The following is a 12,647-nucleotide window of genomic DNA, read 5'->3' as shown; positions in this document are numbered from 1 at the left end:
GTTCCCTTGCATAATTGTAGACTTGATTTGACTTCAGTACACAATGGACTGGAGACAATACAGTGTATTTACCCTGCACATTTGTGACAGGAATTTTCTAACGAGGGTGCTGCCGCACCAGGTTTCCTAAGCCCTTCTCTATGGCTGCTCCCTACACTTTGGCAGGCAATTTTCTCTACTAAACTGGGTCCAGAGTTCTCCCCAGAGAGAAGCAGCTTTAAAATGGAGCCTAGTGCACATTAAGGGCTTTTGCAGGCGCTCCTGGAGCTGAAATAAGTGGGAGCGCAAGACAGGGAAAGAAATTGGAGTGCTAGTCCCAACGCTAGCAGCTCTCTCAAAACAAGTGCAGGGCCATCATCCTGTTGTCTAATGAAGGAGCCTGCTGCAGTTGCAGGGAAGGGTCCCCGGCTGCCGGCTACGCCAGATTGGAGTAAACAGAAAGGCAATAGGAAACAAAAGTGAATACACGCCCATTGTTGTTATATACAATGCCCATCTGATGCCGCTGGGCGTCGGGTCTCGGCCCCCAGATTTTGGAATCCTGGTTGGTTGCCAAGTTGCCATAGTTGAGCAGGATGACATTATTCATTAATCCGTGTTCTAAGTTCGCAATGCTATCTGTTGATAGCATATTCTATGATCAGAATACATGATGACGGTTTAGAGATACTTGCAGATTGACTGCATTCTATTAGGGTGGGAGGTGGGAGATGGCTGGTGGACAGTTCATTACACATAATATGTAGTGACCATACGGGTCTCTTATAGCCGCCTACGAATGACATTAGCGAACAATAGCCTATGGCACAAACAGTTATTTCATGAAATTCATGTATGTTACTTACATTCTCATTTGCCTATTGACTAGCTTGCTTGCTTATGTATTCACTCACCAGCTTGTGTTTGTTCATAGTCGTCTTTCATTCTGTACGTCAGCTGTATAATTAAGAGGTCACATAACTAACTTCCCACAGTCAGCAATTTGTGTTGTCTGTGGTTGCTTGAATGGTGGGATAAGCTATGCACTTTCAAACTGGCTGTTATAAGTGCACACTATTAGAGACAGGGGGCACGGGGCCCTGAAACATTAACAATTTACAGCACTGTAGAAACAGTGGCATCCCATTCTCTTGTGTTGCATTTCCTGTAGTTTTATGGCACATTTACCAGCAGGAATAGTTCTGTGGTGTCTCCCATTGGGGGGCTTTAGATATGTGGCCACTCTTTGGAAAAGTGGTATCATCCCAGCTTCTAGGACATAAACCCTGTTGATTTGGGAGATCATGCAGAGGATGTTGCTTAGCACCCGCTCTGTTCCCATCAGGGGACCTGCCACGTTCGCTTTAAACACTAGGGGATATATGGGTCTGCTATCACTACTACTAAGGCTGTTTGCTGTTTTCTTTTCCTTCTTTCTTCCCGTCTTCTCTTGTTTGTATGGTCCAGGAGCCTGTCAGGGACATGTCTTTTATTTAGAATTTGCTTATCTAATTTGCTTAATATAACAGTGAATGTTAGCTTTGGGAGAAAGTCTTGGTGGAAACAAGGCCATTATTATGTCTTAATTAACTATTACACTCTAAGGGATACATGGTGCTATCAGTGATAGGTCTGTTTTCAGTTTTCCTTCCCTTCTCCTGGGCAAGTTTTTACGGATGTCATCAAGGCCTTTCAAATCTCTCGGTAGTGGATACCATGAACTGGCATCAAATTAATCCAATTCTAGTTGTCCTTTTCTCAAATGTCAATGGAGCATCATAAACTAATGATCAAGTTTTTACCAATGGAATGTGTTATTTTGTTTCATCAGAATAAGTGCACAGAAAAATGCTCCTCCTACTAAAGATGCCAGTGGTAAATGAATGCAATGCTTACCGAAGATAAAGAAAAGTCTCTGCACTCATTTAATGTCAGCAACCACCACAATAATAACCCTTGCATCCACATTAAACAGAATTGTGTGACTGCCTCGAAAAGTCTCAGCCTTTTGTCTCAGCCTTCAGCTACCCTCAACCCCTCCCATCTATTTCTGAAGAACATCCACTTTTAATTTCTAGCTGCCGTATAGTTTTCCGCTGTGATGTTATACAAAAGTTATGAACCTTTCTATTCTCATAGTTTCTACACATTGTACGTTAAATAAAAACCCTTTTGCTTAGAGTTCTGTCAATTCGGTCAAAATATTCAATGGTCAACTTCTATTGATTTTATTTATTTTTTTGTCTGCTGCTCAGATGGAGAGGGCACTGCACGTTTCAAGCCTCAGGACGAAATCTGTGTCCTGCTTTGCTCTCTGGAGCAGAGCACAGCTGAAAGGAGTGATAATTATTTTATTTTTTTAATTAACTAGGCAAGTTTGTTCATAACAAAATCTTATTTACAATGACTGCCTAGGAACAGTGGGTTAACTGCCTTGTTCAGGGGCAGAGTGACAGATTTTTTACCTTGTCAGCTCGGGGATTCAATCTCGCAACCTTTCAGTTACTAGCCCAATCCCCAATGGGGATCCCCGGTGTCTGTGATACACGCCGTTTGGTGCAACGCAGACCCGGTGGTGAGCAAGAGACTGAGGATACCAAGTCTGTCTTGAGTTTTGATACAAAGTGTTTGCCGGATAAAGTCCTGTGAGTTTTTGTTTCCGAACCCACTACAGTGTTTCAAGCGCCAGAATGTAGGAGGGAGATTATGAGGTGTGCAGATGGGCATGGGACAAAAGAGTGTGTAGTTTCAGTGGAGAAAGTGGAGTATTTCAATTATGGGGGATCAGAAATGTACCGTGCGAGTGAGACAGATTGAAGTTTCCATGGTGAGAGCAGTGCAGAAAGGGTCAAAACCATGAATAGACCATTGTAGTGTCTTAAATGTAAAATGTTTAGCCACATGGCAAGTTTGTGCAGATAGAATAAATATGTCGTGGAAGAATCAGTGGATACAATGCTCCCGACTTCCAGGAGTGCCCGGTAAGAGCGAAGGAGGTTGAAGTAGCAAATATCCGGGCTGTCCACCAGGTCTCCTATGCAGAGGCAGTGCTAATAGCTGAAGGAGCAAGTGCAAATGAGGAAGCAATGGAAATACATTATAAATAAATGATAAATTGTACAAGTCAAGTCATCAATAAATATAAGATACTTGACATAATTGTGAATGGAGGTAATGGGGGAGGGGGTAAATGAGTAGCGACGCTCCCCATCCAACCTTTTTCACCCTTTCCCTATTTCCCTGTTTTTCTGCGTTAAAGTTCCCCAGTTTTCACCCCACACAGTAGGTGGCATCATGCACCTCCAACGTATATTTCCTGACCGCCAAATACCATAGAAGAAGAAGACCCGGAAAAACATTCCTTTAGTTTTCTCTTGACACGTATCTAGCAACGAAGTTGGCGGAGTCCAGTGTTGAATTGTTCATCGTTGCAGGTAACGGCGGTTAGTATTGCTTAGTAAAATACTTTTTTTTTTTTTAAATAGCTTGGTTAAATATTGTGTCGAGGCACACATTCATTTTAGCGTCGCGAAGCCGCCTGATCCCGCGAGCTTAACGTTAACGTTACATTATAACTGCACGGATGTCAATTGTAACTAGATATAATTTCCAGACTTATACTATAGGTAGTGCAGTGGTGTGGTAATCCGTCGGGTAAATTACGAGGCTACATTCCTTTATTAGTCTGCTCTAACCAGCTAACCAACGTTAGCTAGCCACCCTGATTGTCTACGTAAACTAGTTAGGCATCCAGTTAGCCAGCTAACTTGGAATACATTTGGCTAGTTAGCTAGCTAGCTGACGTTAAATACCAGTTTTAGTAAACTAGCTAGCTAACCAGCTAACGTTAGACGGCAAATTATTTAATCAAATATTGCCCCACATGTTTAACAAACGTGCTTGCTAGCTAACGTTAACTCACCTAGCTATCCACGGACTTGCAGGACTGATGGCATGTTGACTTGTCTGGTTTCGCTAAATAGCTGGCTGAAGTTTGCGTTTAAAAGATACATCTCAGCCCCGGCTGCTTGATCGATGAGACCTGACCCTCATTCTGAAAATGTCAGAGCTCGTAGTGGAGATGACTACTGTTCTAGACTGATGTGTGGTGGGCTTTCTGCGCTGTAGTAGCAGTAGAGGCATCACCAACGTGGGTGCTACACGTCAGTTGTGGAGGGGTATGAAGTCGCCACAATGGAAATAAGTTGTCAAACTTTTGTCACCCTCGATGATTTTAAATGTACTATCTACATGCGTGGTTGTATTGTTTTACATTGTCATAAATACAGTGCATTTGGAAAGTATTCAGACCCCTTGACTTTTTCCATATTTTGTTACATTACAGCCTTATTCTAAAATGTATTAAATCGTTTTTTCCCCTCATCGATGTACACACAATACCCCATAATGACAAAGCAACAACAGGTATAGACATTTTAGCAAATGTATTCAAAATAAAAATTGACATTTACATACAGAACCAGTGAAAAGTTTGGACACACCAACTCATTCAAGGGGTTCAATATATTTACTATTTAATACATTCTACACCTCAAAACTATGAAATAACACACATGGAATCATGTAGTAACCAAAAAAGTGTTAAAAAAATCAAAATATATTTTATATTCAAAGTTTGCCTTGACAGCTTTGCACACTCTTGGCATTCTCTCAACCAGCTTCATGAGGAATGCTTTTCCAACAGTCTCTTGAAGGTGTTCCCATATGCTGAAGACTTGTTGGATGCTTTTCCAGCACTCTGCAGTCCAACTCATCCCAAACCATCTCAGTTGGGTTGAGGTCAGGGGATTGTGGAGGCCAGGTCATCTGATGCAGGATTCCATCACTCCTTCTTGGTCAAATAGCCCTTACACAGCTTGGAGGTGTGTTGGTTTATTGTCCTGTTGAAAATTAAATTATAGTCCCACTAAGCGCAAACCAGATGGGATGGCGTATCGCTGTGGTAGCCATGCTGTTTAAGTGTGCCTTGAATTCTAAATGAATCACAGACAGTGTCACCAGCAAAGTACCATCACACCTCCATGTTTCACGGTGGGAACCACACATGCGGAGATCATCCGTTCGCCTACTCTGTCTCTCAAAGACACGGCGGTTGGAACCAAAAATCTCAATTTGGACTCATCAGATCAAAGGACAGGTTTCCACCGGTCTAATGTCCATTGCTCGTGTTTCTTGGCCCAAGCAAGTCTCTTCTTATTATTGTTGCCCTTTAGTAGTGTTTTCTTTGCAGCAATTCGACCATGGCCCGATTCACACAGTCTCCTCTGAACAGTTGATGTTGATGTCTGTTACTTGAATTTCTTAATTTTCCGCATTGACTGACCATGTCTTAAAGTAAGAATGGACCGTTGTTTCTCTTTGCTTATTTGAGCTGTTCTTGTCATAATATGGACTTGGTCTTTTACCAAATAGGGCTATCTTCTGTATACCACTAGGGTTGCAAAATTCCCAGGTTTTCCAGAAATCCTGGTAGGAAAACTAGAATAAGCAGGAAATCCAGGAATCTTCAAAATGGTATTTCTGGAGAACCTGGAAATTTAGTTACTGCGATTTTGCAACCCTATATACCACCCCTACCTTGTCACAACACAACTGATTGGCTCAAACGCATTAAGAAGGAAAGAAATTCCACACATTTACTTTTAACAAGGCACACCTGTTAATTGAAATTCATTCCTGGTGACTACCGCATGAAGCTGGTTAAGCAAATGCCAAGAGTGTACAAAGCTGTCAAGGCAAAGGGTGGCTACTTAGAATCTCAAATACAAAATATATTTTGATTTGTTTAACACTTTTTTTTTGGTTACTACATGATTCCATATGTGTTATTTCATAGTTTTGATGTCTTCACTATTACTCTACAATGTAGGAAATTGTAAAAAAAAAAAACTCTTGAATGAGTAGATGTGTCCAAACTTTTGACTTGTACTGTACATATTTCTGTAACTACCTCATACCCCAGCACATTGACTTGGTACCGGTACTCATTGTTTAGCTAGTCTCCTTATTGTTTTAGTTTGAACATCACTAGTTTAACTAGCTAAATGGCTAGCTAGCTAAAGTCACATATCAAGAGGGAATACCGTTGGAAACAAACATTAGACAGCCAGGTAGCTAACGTTAGAGTTGGGTAGCTAGTTGGATAGTTAGTTAACCAACTAGGTATATGTTCACTATATTCCTGAATATCGCTAAGTTTGCCACTACTGTTAAGATTGGAAGGTAACTTAGCTAGCTAGTGGTAAGTATGACTGTCTAGCCACAGGTGACAAGGGCAAGTATATTTGGTGCATCGAATGGCTTTCCCCTTGATGCTACGTTTATAGCGAGCAAACGTATCTACATGAAAAGAAGCATACCAGGAATAAGGGCAGCAATACACACTAACTTCCCAGATACCAATGCATCAAGCGGTGCTAAACTAGCCATCAATTGAATACTGTTTACACAATTTTCTCCTCCAGCTGTACAATGCTCATTAACTATTTATTTTTTGCAGACGGTCAAAAATGTCAGGGTTTGACAACTTCAACACAGATTTCTACCAGTCCAGCTACAGTGTAGATGACCAAGGCCAACCTGCTGGATATGGCCACAGTAACACAGAAGACCCCTACAAACAGTATGTTTTGTCAACTTGCTAAATTTGCATTGACCCCAGTTACTCTGTAACTCACTGTGCTCTGAAAATACACATGCCTGTCAACAATTTGAAAACAATGCATTTTTCCCTCAATTTCTCTCAACGGCCTGTTTTGTTAGTATTGTTCCCTATGTGTTGCTTACTAGCTTGAGGCATAGTGTTTTTAACCCAGCCATAAAGGTTTTCTGAGAAGTGTGCCTATGTTTCCCCATCAGGGGTCAGTATGACTACTCCCAACCGATGGGATACTCAGCCCCAGGGATGATGCAACCCCAGCAGCCCTACACAGGCCAGATCTACCAGCCCACACCAGCCTTCACACCTTCCCCCACACAGTCCATGTACGGCAGCAGCTTTGATGACGAGCCCCCGCTGCTGGAGGGTAAGGATAACCAAGTGGTGAGACTCCATAGGGAAAGGGGTGGTAAAGAATGCTAACTCAATTGCTTGATCACAAATCAAGCCTTTTCCTCTACCTCCCTAAGCACTTTAGTTGTTCTGAGAGGATTGGCTAGTTGAAGCCAGGTGAAGCTTTTAGATTTGATCTTTACCTCTGACTTACTCTGAAGCATTAGGAGCTTCATACTAGGGATTGGGGGAATGAAGACACATTTCTCAAGGTATGAGTGGTCAGGGGAGCACATAGCCAAAAGGATCCGACTCTCGTTCATTTGTCTCGAGTCGGATCAGTGCTATGCCGGGAAATGGACAGCCAGAGCCCAGCGCAGTATATGGCTGGGGAAACGTTCCTCAATCCAGGGATGGAATATGTCGTTGTACTCCTAGGGCTCTATTTCATCTGTCTCACGGAAGTGCTGTGTTACAGCGTGTTTAAAATGGAAACGTTCCCGCATTAGTGGAGACTTCAGGCACGGTTAACACTGCATATGTCGGCTCAATCGTAAATTACCTTTAGATTTCTACCGTGCGATCTGTAACCATTCAGCAATAGATTGAATATAGTTCCTAATCAAAATGATGAAAGGTGAATCAAGAAGATTGAAATATTTGTCTGCCGTTTTTGTCGACATGCTAGGTTAGCTAATGCTAAAGCAACCCATCGGATTCAACTACACTTTTGGTAGCTACTCACCCCAACCCTAGGCATTGCATTTTCATGGAATCCAATGGGTGGATATAGCATTAGCTAGCCTAGCATGCTGGCGAAAACAGCAGTTTAGTTTACTAGCTGTATTTCAATCTTCTCGATTCACCTTTTATAATTTCAGGATGATTAGGAGTACGTCATACTTTGTGGTCATGTAGTGTATGTGGACACATGCTTTGGGGTTGAGTTCAGGGCTCTGTGCAGGCCAGTCAAGTTCTTCCACACCATCCACACAACAAACCATTTCTGTATGGACCTCGCTTTGTGCACGGGGGCATTGTCATGCTGAAACAGAAAAGGGCCTTCCCCAAACGGCCACAAAGTTGGAAGCACAGAATCATCTAGAATGTCATTGTATGCTGTAGCGTTATGATTTCCCTTCACTGGAACTAAGGGGCTTAGCCCAGACCATGAAAAACAGTCCCAGACCATTATTCCACCACCACTCCAGCCGATGCTTTTCATTGACAATGTTTATCTTAAGCTTGTGTGCGACTTCTCGCCCATGGAAACCCATTTCATGAAGCTCCCAACGAACAGTTTCTGTGTTGACGTTGCTTCGAGGCAGTTTGGAACTAGGTAGTGAGTGTTGCAACCGAGGACAGACTATTTTTTATGCGCTTCAGCAGTCGGCGGTCCCGTTCTGTGAGCTTGTGTGGCCGACCACTTCGCGGTTGTGCCATTGTTGCTGTTTTCCACTTCACAATAACAGCATTTACCTATGACCGGGGCAGCTCTAGCAGGGCAGAAATTTGACGAACTGACTTGTATGATGTGGCACCATCCTATGGCGGTGCCACATTTGAAATGCGATGACCTCTTCAGTAAGGCCATTCTACTGCCAATATTTTTCTATGGAGAATGTATGGCTGTGTGCTCGATTTTATACACCTGTCAGCAACGGGTGTGGCAGAAATAGCTGAATCCACTCATTTGAAGCGGTGTCCACATACTTTTGTATATATAGTGTATTCCATCCCTAGGTTGAGGTACAGTATGTTTCCCCAGCCATATACCGCCCTGGGCTCTGATTGTCCACATTCCGACTAGAGAAATGAACGAGTCAGATCCTTTTGGCTTGGGAGCACATCAAGATCTATAGAGGACTCCGGTGCCCAAAAGCCAATTTTAGAATGGGCAGCACAATTAAGGACTTTCACCATTTTGAAGTGGTTAACTGGGTTGGACTTCCTATGGTTTAAGGAAGGATCACATAATTCCATCCAGGTCATCAGGAGGGATCAGTCAATTAATTATACTTGTGAGCAAACGTTCCATGAATGCAGGTGTCAGTAAATCGCCAACCTTGGCTTCATACCTATTCAAACAATACACTCCATTATGTACCTTTGTGCGTTTACCTACTCAAGAAGTAGTAGAAGAAAATTGACTACTTCAAACTTGAGATGGCCTCAATGGCGCTGCCCACGTGCTCAGATGCCATAACGGGACAGATGCAACGTTGTGATTTCTATACGTCTCTATGGGGGAGCACTATGATGGGTTTAGTGGGATATGTGTCCGTGTTGCCCTCCCCTGTGACAGGAAGACCTAGTTAAACCAGTAGTGACCCAGTTGTGTGCACTAAATGGGTCAGCAGTCAGGGATCACCAGGGCCATCCTGCTAAGCTAATAAATTACTCCAAGTAAGGTCTTATTTTGGAGATGAGCATTCATCTGATACATTGGTGTGTCGTAGTGAAAGAAGTGTTCTCTTGATACAAAATAAATGTTTCTGTGGCTTGTAATTTCCTTTGTAAACTGAAACAGTGTCATTCTAGGAGGTATAGAGAATTGCGTGATTCTCTTTTCTTCTGACTATATTGTAAGAATGAGTTGTCCCTTCTCTCAACCAACCCTTTCACTTATATCTGACATTGCTTTAATATAATTTCATGCTTTTGCTCTACCTCACAGAATTGGGCATTAACTTTGACCACATCTGGCAGAAGACCCTGACAGTGCTCCACCCCATGAAGGCAGCAGATGGTAACATTATGAACGAGACTGACCTGGCTGGGCCCATGGTGTTCTGTCTGGCCTTCGGAGCCACCTTACTTCTGGTAAGAACTATTCTATTACTGATGCAGTACAGCACTTGAACTCGTACATGGTATCTGTATGTATTTGTCATTATACCGTGTGCAATAGCATTGTCTGCCTTGGGAAGAAATGACTGTAAATGCAGATGGCTGATGAGTTGTCCATATGTTCCTGTCTCTGTCTATCTGCTACAGACAGGAAAGATCCAGTTTGGCTATGTGTATGGCATCAGTGTCATCGGCTGCCTGGGGATGTACTGTCTCCTCAACCTAATGAGCATGACAGGTGTGTCGTTTGGCTGTGTCGCCAGTGTACTGGGCTACTGCCTGCTACCCATGATCCTCCTTGCCAGCTTCGGAATCATCTTCTCTTTACAGTAAGAACAAACATGGGCCTGAGACTAGATGTTAGGTCAGTGTAGTAAGGCACTCTGTCACATTATATAGAGCAGATCTGTGGATTCTAAGTGTCATGTGGTGCACAACATAATATGAGCCTTTGCTACTGTAAAATGACTGACTTTTGATGCTCTTTGTTTGTGGACAATTAAATTGCCCAATTTCTTACCAAACAATTTACCAACTGATCTAACTGGCTTTTTTTGACCTTTTTCAGAGGCATGTTTGGAATAATCATCGCAGCCACGATAATTGGCTGGTGCAGTTTCTCCGCTTCCAAGATCTTCATCTCGGCCCTGGCCATGGACGGACAGCAACTTCTGGTGGCGTACCCCTGTGCCCTCCTCTACGGGGTGTTTGCCCTCATCTCTGTCTTCTGAACTGTCTCCTTCGTCTGTCTGTCATCTACACCATGCAGGAAAACGGCCCAGCAAACCCAACTAACTTGAGGACCAGTAAGAAGAGCTGCTGTGCTGCACCCCCCCATCACAGTGCAGTGGTGTGGCCAGAAACCCTGTCAGTTGCATTCCTCTTTTACACCCTTCGACAGGGGTCAGTGGTAGAGTATCAATTCCAAACCCTTTCGATTCAGGACTAAAGACCCATCCACGGACCACTGCAATCTTATATTTAATGTAAAACTTGTTCTTTATTCTGTTTGTGTTTTTGTTTCTAAGATTTATTTGAGCTTTGAGGCCTTCAGAAAATGTTTTGCACAGGTATTTTCATTTTTATTCAACTGAAGCAGGTGACTTGAAATTGAGTTGTTAGAATAAGACCTTGTTGCATAGTTAATCTATCTCTTATATCAACAGCCCTCTCACTCATACATACACATCTGGCTACTCAGAGGTCTCCTTACAACTCTGAAAAGACGTGTTTTATAAACCTGCAATCATTTTCACTCCATTTTCTGTCCCGTTAGCGCTTTCTTAGAACAATTTAAATTGCTGAAACATGAGGCGCCTTGTGGCATTCTCCATTGTATTTTCCAGCCCCCTCCCAGGGCTGTGTTGGTTATGCAGCTTGTGATTATAAACGTTAAGCAGTCAAAGTGCCTGCGCGATGACATGGCTGTGTAAACACTGCACACACTCACACTATGTCAAAAATAAAAAGATGAATAGATATTTGTGAGGTTTTAATTTTATAAGATATTTTGTTGTTCAAGATCACATTAACCGCACTGCAGAGCTCTAGCCTACTGTGCTGTCAAATCAAATTTATTTATATAGCCCTTCTTACATCAGCTGATATCTCAAAGTGCTGTACAGAAACCCAGCCTAAAACCCCAAACAGCAAGCAATGCAGGTGTAGAAGCACAGTGGCTAGGAAAAACTCCCTAGAAAGGCCAACAACTGTTAAGACTTTGTTGTGTATCCACATTTTTTTCACGAACAGAATAGGCGTCACAAGGCGGTCAGCTGTGTTTAATGGTATTGTACTACAGGCCGGTCAAACCACACAAGAAGTATCTCACAGATCCTAGGAGATTTTCAGTATCTTAACCATTATTCTCATGAAGTTTGTATTTGATCGGTTTTCTATTTTTCACCTGAAGACTGATGCATTGTTGAGCTTGTTTTTTGGCTGCCGGTTGATATGGCACACTAGAGTGCATTGATTAACTGTTGTCATAGTTTTAGTCTTTTACTGTTCACTTTGATTGACTACAATGTGGGTGTGAATTTTGGTTTCGCACAAAGGTGTCACCTGAAAGGCACGGTTTTATGGTCATCAGTGGTTTTTCTCAGTTTTCCTATAACTTTGTTTTTGTGCTAAACCTGAGCTCCTGAAGGGATACCATTTTATATAGTCCAATGAATAATGCAAAAATTAATTGAGTGCTTTTCTATTTCAACAAACTGTACACAAGGGGATACTTTGCATTTCAAGCAACCAAGAGCCATTTATAGTGCTACTCTTTTATGGCCAAGTATTTATATACTGTGTCATTTGTTTTGTACTTCTAAAAAGTCCCAATGTTGTTCTTTTGTCATGTTGAAAATCTTGATAAATTGGCAAAGTGTCGTGCTTGTGTGGTTTTATTGGCCACTATCTAAATAAAATATAGGTCGATGCATCTTTTTTTATTCTTTCATGCTTTCAGCCAGAAACAATGGTTTTTGGAGTTCATCCTGTAATGACGGGATGGTGGAACCAAAACCATCTTTTTCTCTACTGCAGTGGTCATTCATCCTGGTCCTGCAGCGCTACCCTCCTGTAGGTTTTCGCTCCAACCCCAGTTGTAACCTACTTGATACAGCTTATCAACAAGCTAATTATTAGACTCCAATGCGCTAGATTAGGGTTGCAGCGAAACAACACTACAAGACTGATCTCCAGGAACTGGATTGGAGAGCCCTGCTCTTCTGTATAACATCAGTCTGTATGTTGAGAGATCGAAGATCTTTACTTATTGTTTGGATTATGTTTTCAGCATGAAGGAAAATGA

The 12,647-nt window shown here is 42.3% G+C and overlaps 1 protein-coding gene across 3 annotated transcripts; it reads left to right on the top strand.

The window, feature by feature from the left end:
- Positions 1 to 3,321: 3,321 nt before the first annotated feature.
- On the top strand, positions 3,322 to 12,275 carry LOC120032255 (protein YIPF5). Of its 3 annotated transcripts, none has more exons than XM_038978264.1 (6): positions 3,322 to 3,413; positions 6,500 to 6,622; positions 6,859 to 7,025; positions 9,669 to 9,814; positions 9,989 to 10,170; positions 10,410 to 10,572. In XM_038978264.1, the coding sequence occupies exons 2-6, from the start codon at positions 6,510 to 6,512 to the stop codon at positions 10,570 to 10,572; spliced, it is 771 nt and encodes a 256-aa protein (XP_038834192.1). In that variant the 5' UTR covers positions 3,322 to 3,413; positions 6,500 to 6,509. The 3 variants fall into 3 exon arrangements, with proteins under 3 accessions (XP_038834192.1, XP_038834200.1, XP_038834207.1); XM_038978272.1 differs by having other exon boundaries at positions 3,322 to 3,422; XM_038978279.1 differs by lacking the exon at positions 3,322 to 3,413 and having other exon boundaries at positions 6,510 to 6,622; positions 10,410 to 12,275.
- Positions 12,276 to 12,647: the final 372 nt, after the last annotated feature.

Source organism: Salvelinus namaycush, chromosome 3 (genome assembly GCF_016432855.1).
Source record: "Salvelinus namaycush isolate Seneca chromosome 3, SaNama_1.0, whole genome shotgun sequence".
Classification (NCBI taxonomy): Eukaryota; Metazoa; Chordata; class Actinopteri; order Salmoniformes; family Salmonidae; genus Salvelinus; species Salvelinus namaycush.
Note: the sequence above shows the minus strand (reverse complement) of the source record. Positions and strands in the feature narration are given on the sequence as shown.

What these genes read in the sequence shown, in the direction of transcription:
- LOC120032255 (XM_038978279.1), top strand. Translation starts at nt 6,510, where the DNA reads ATGTCAGGGTTTGACAACTTCAACACAGATTTCTACCAGTCCAGCTAC. An exon ending in CGAGCCCCCGCTGCTGGAGG is followed by an intron (nt 7,026 to 9,668) that starts GTAAGGATAACC and finishes TCTACCTCACAG; the next exon opens with AATTGGGCATTAACTTTGAC. An exon ending in TCGGAGCCACCTTACTTCTG is followed by an intron (nt 9,815 to 9,988) that starts GTAAGAACTATT and finishes TATCTGCTACAG; the next exon opens with ACAGGAAAGATCCAGTTTGG.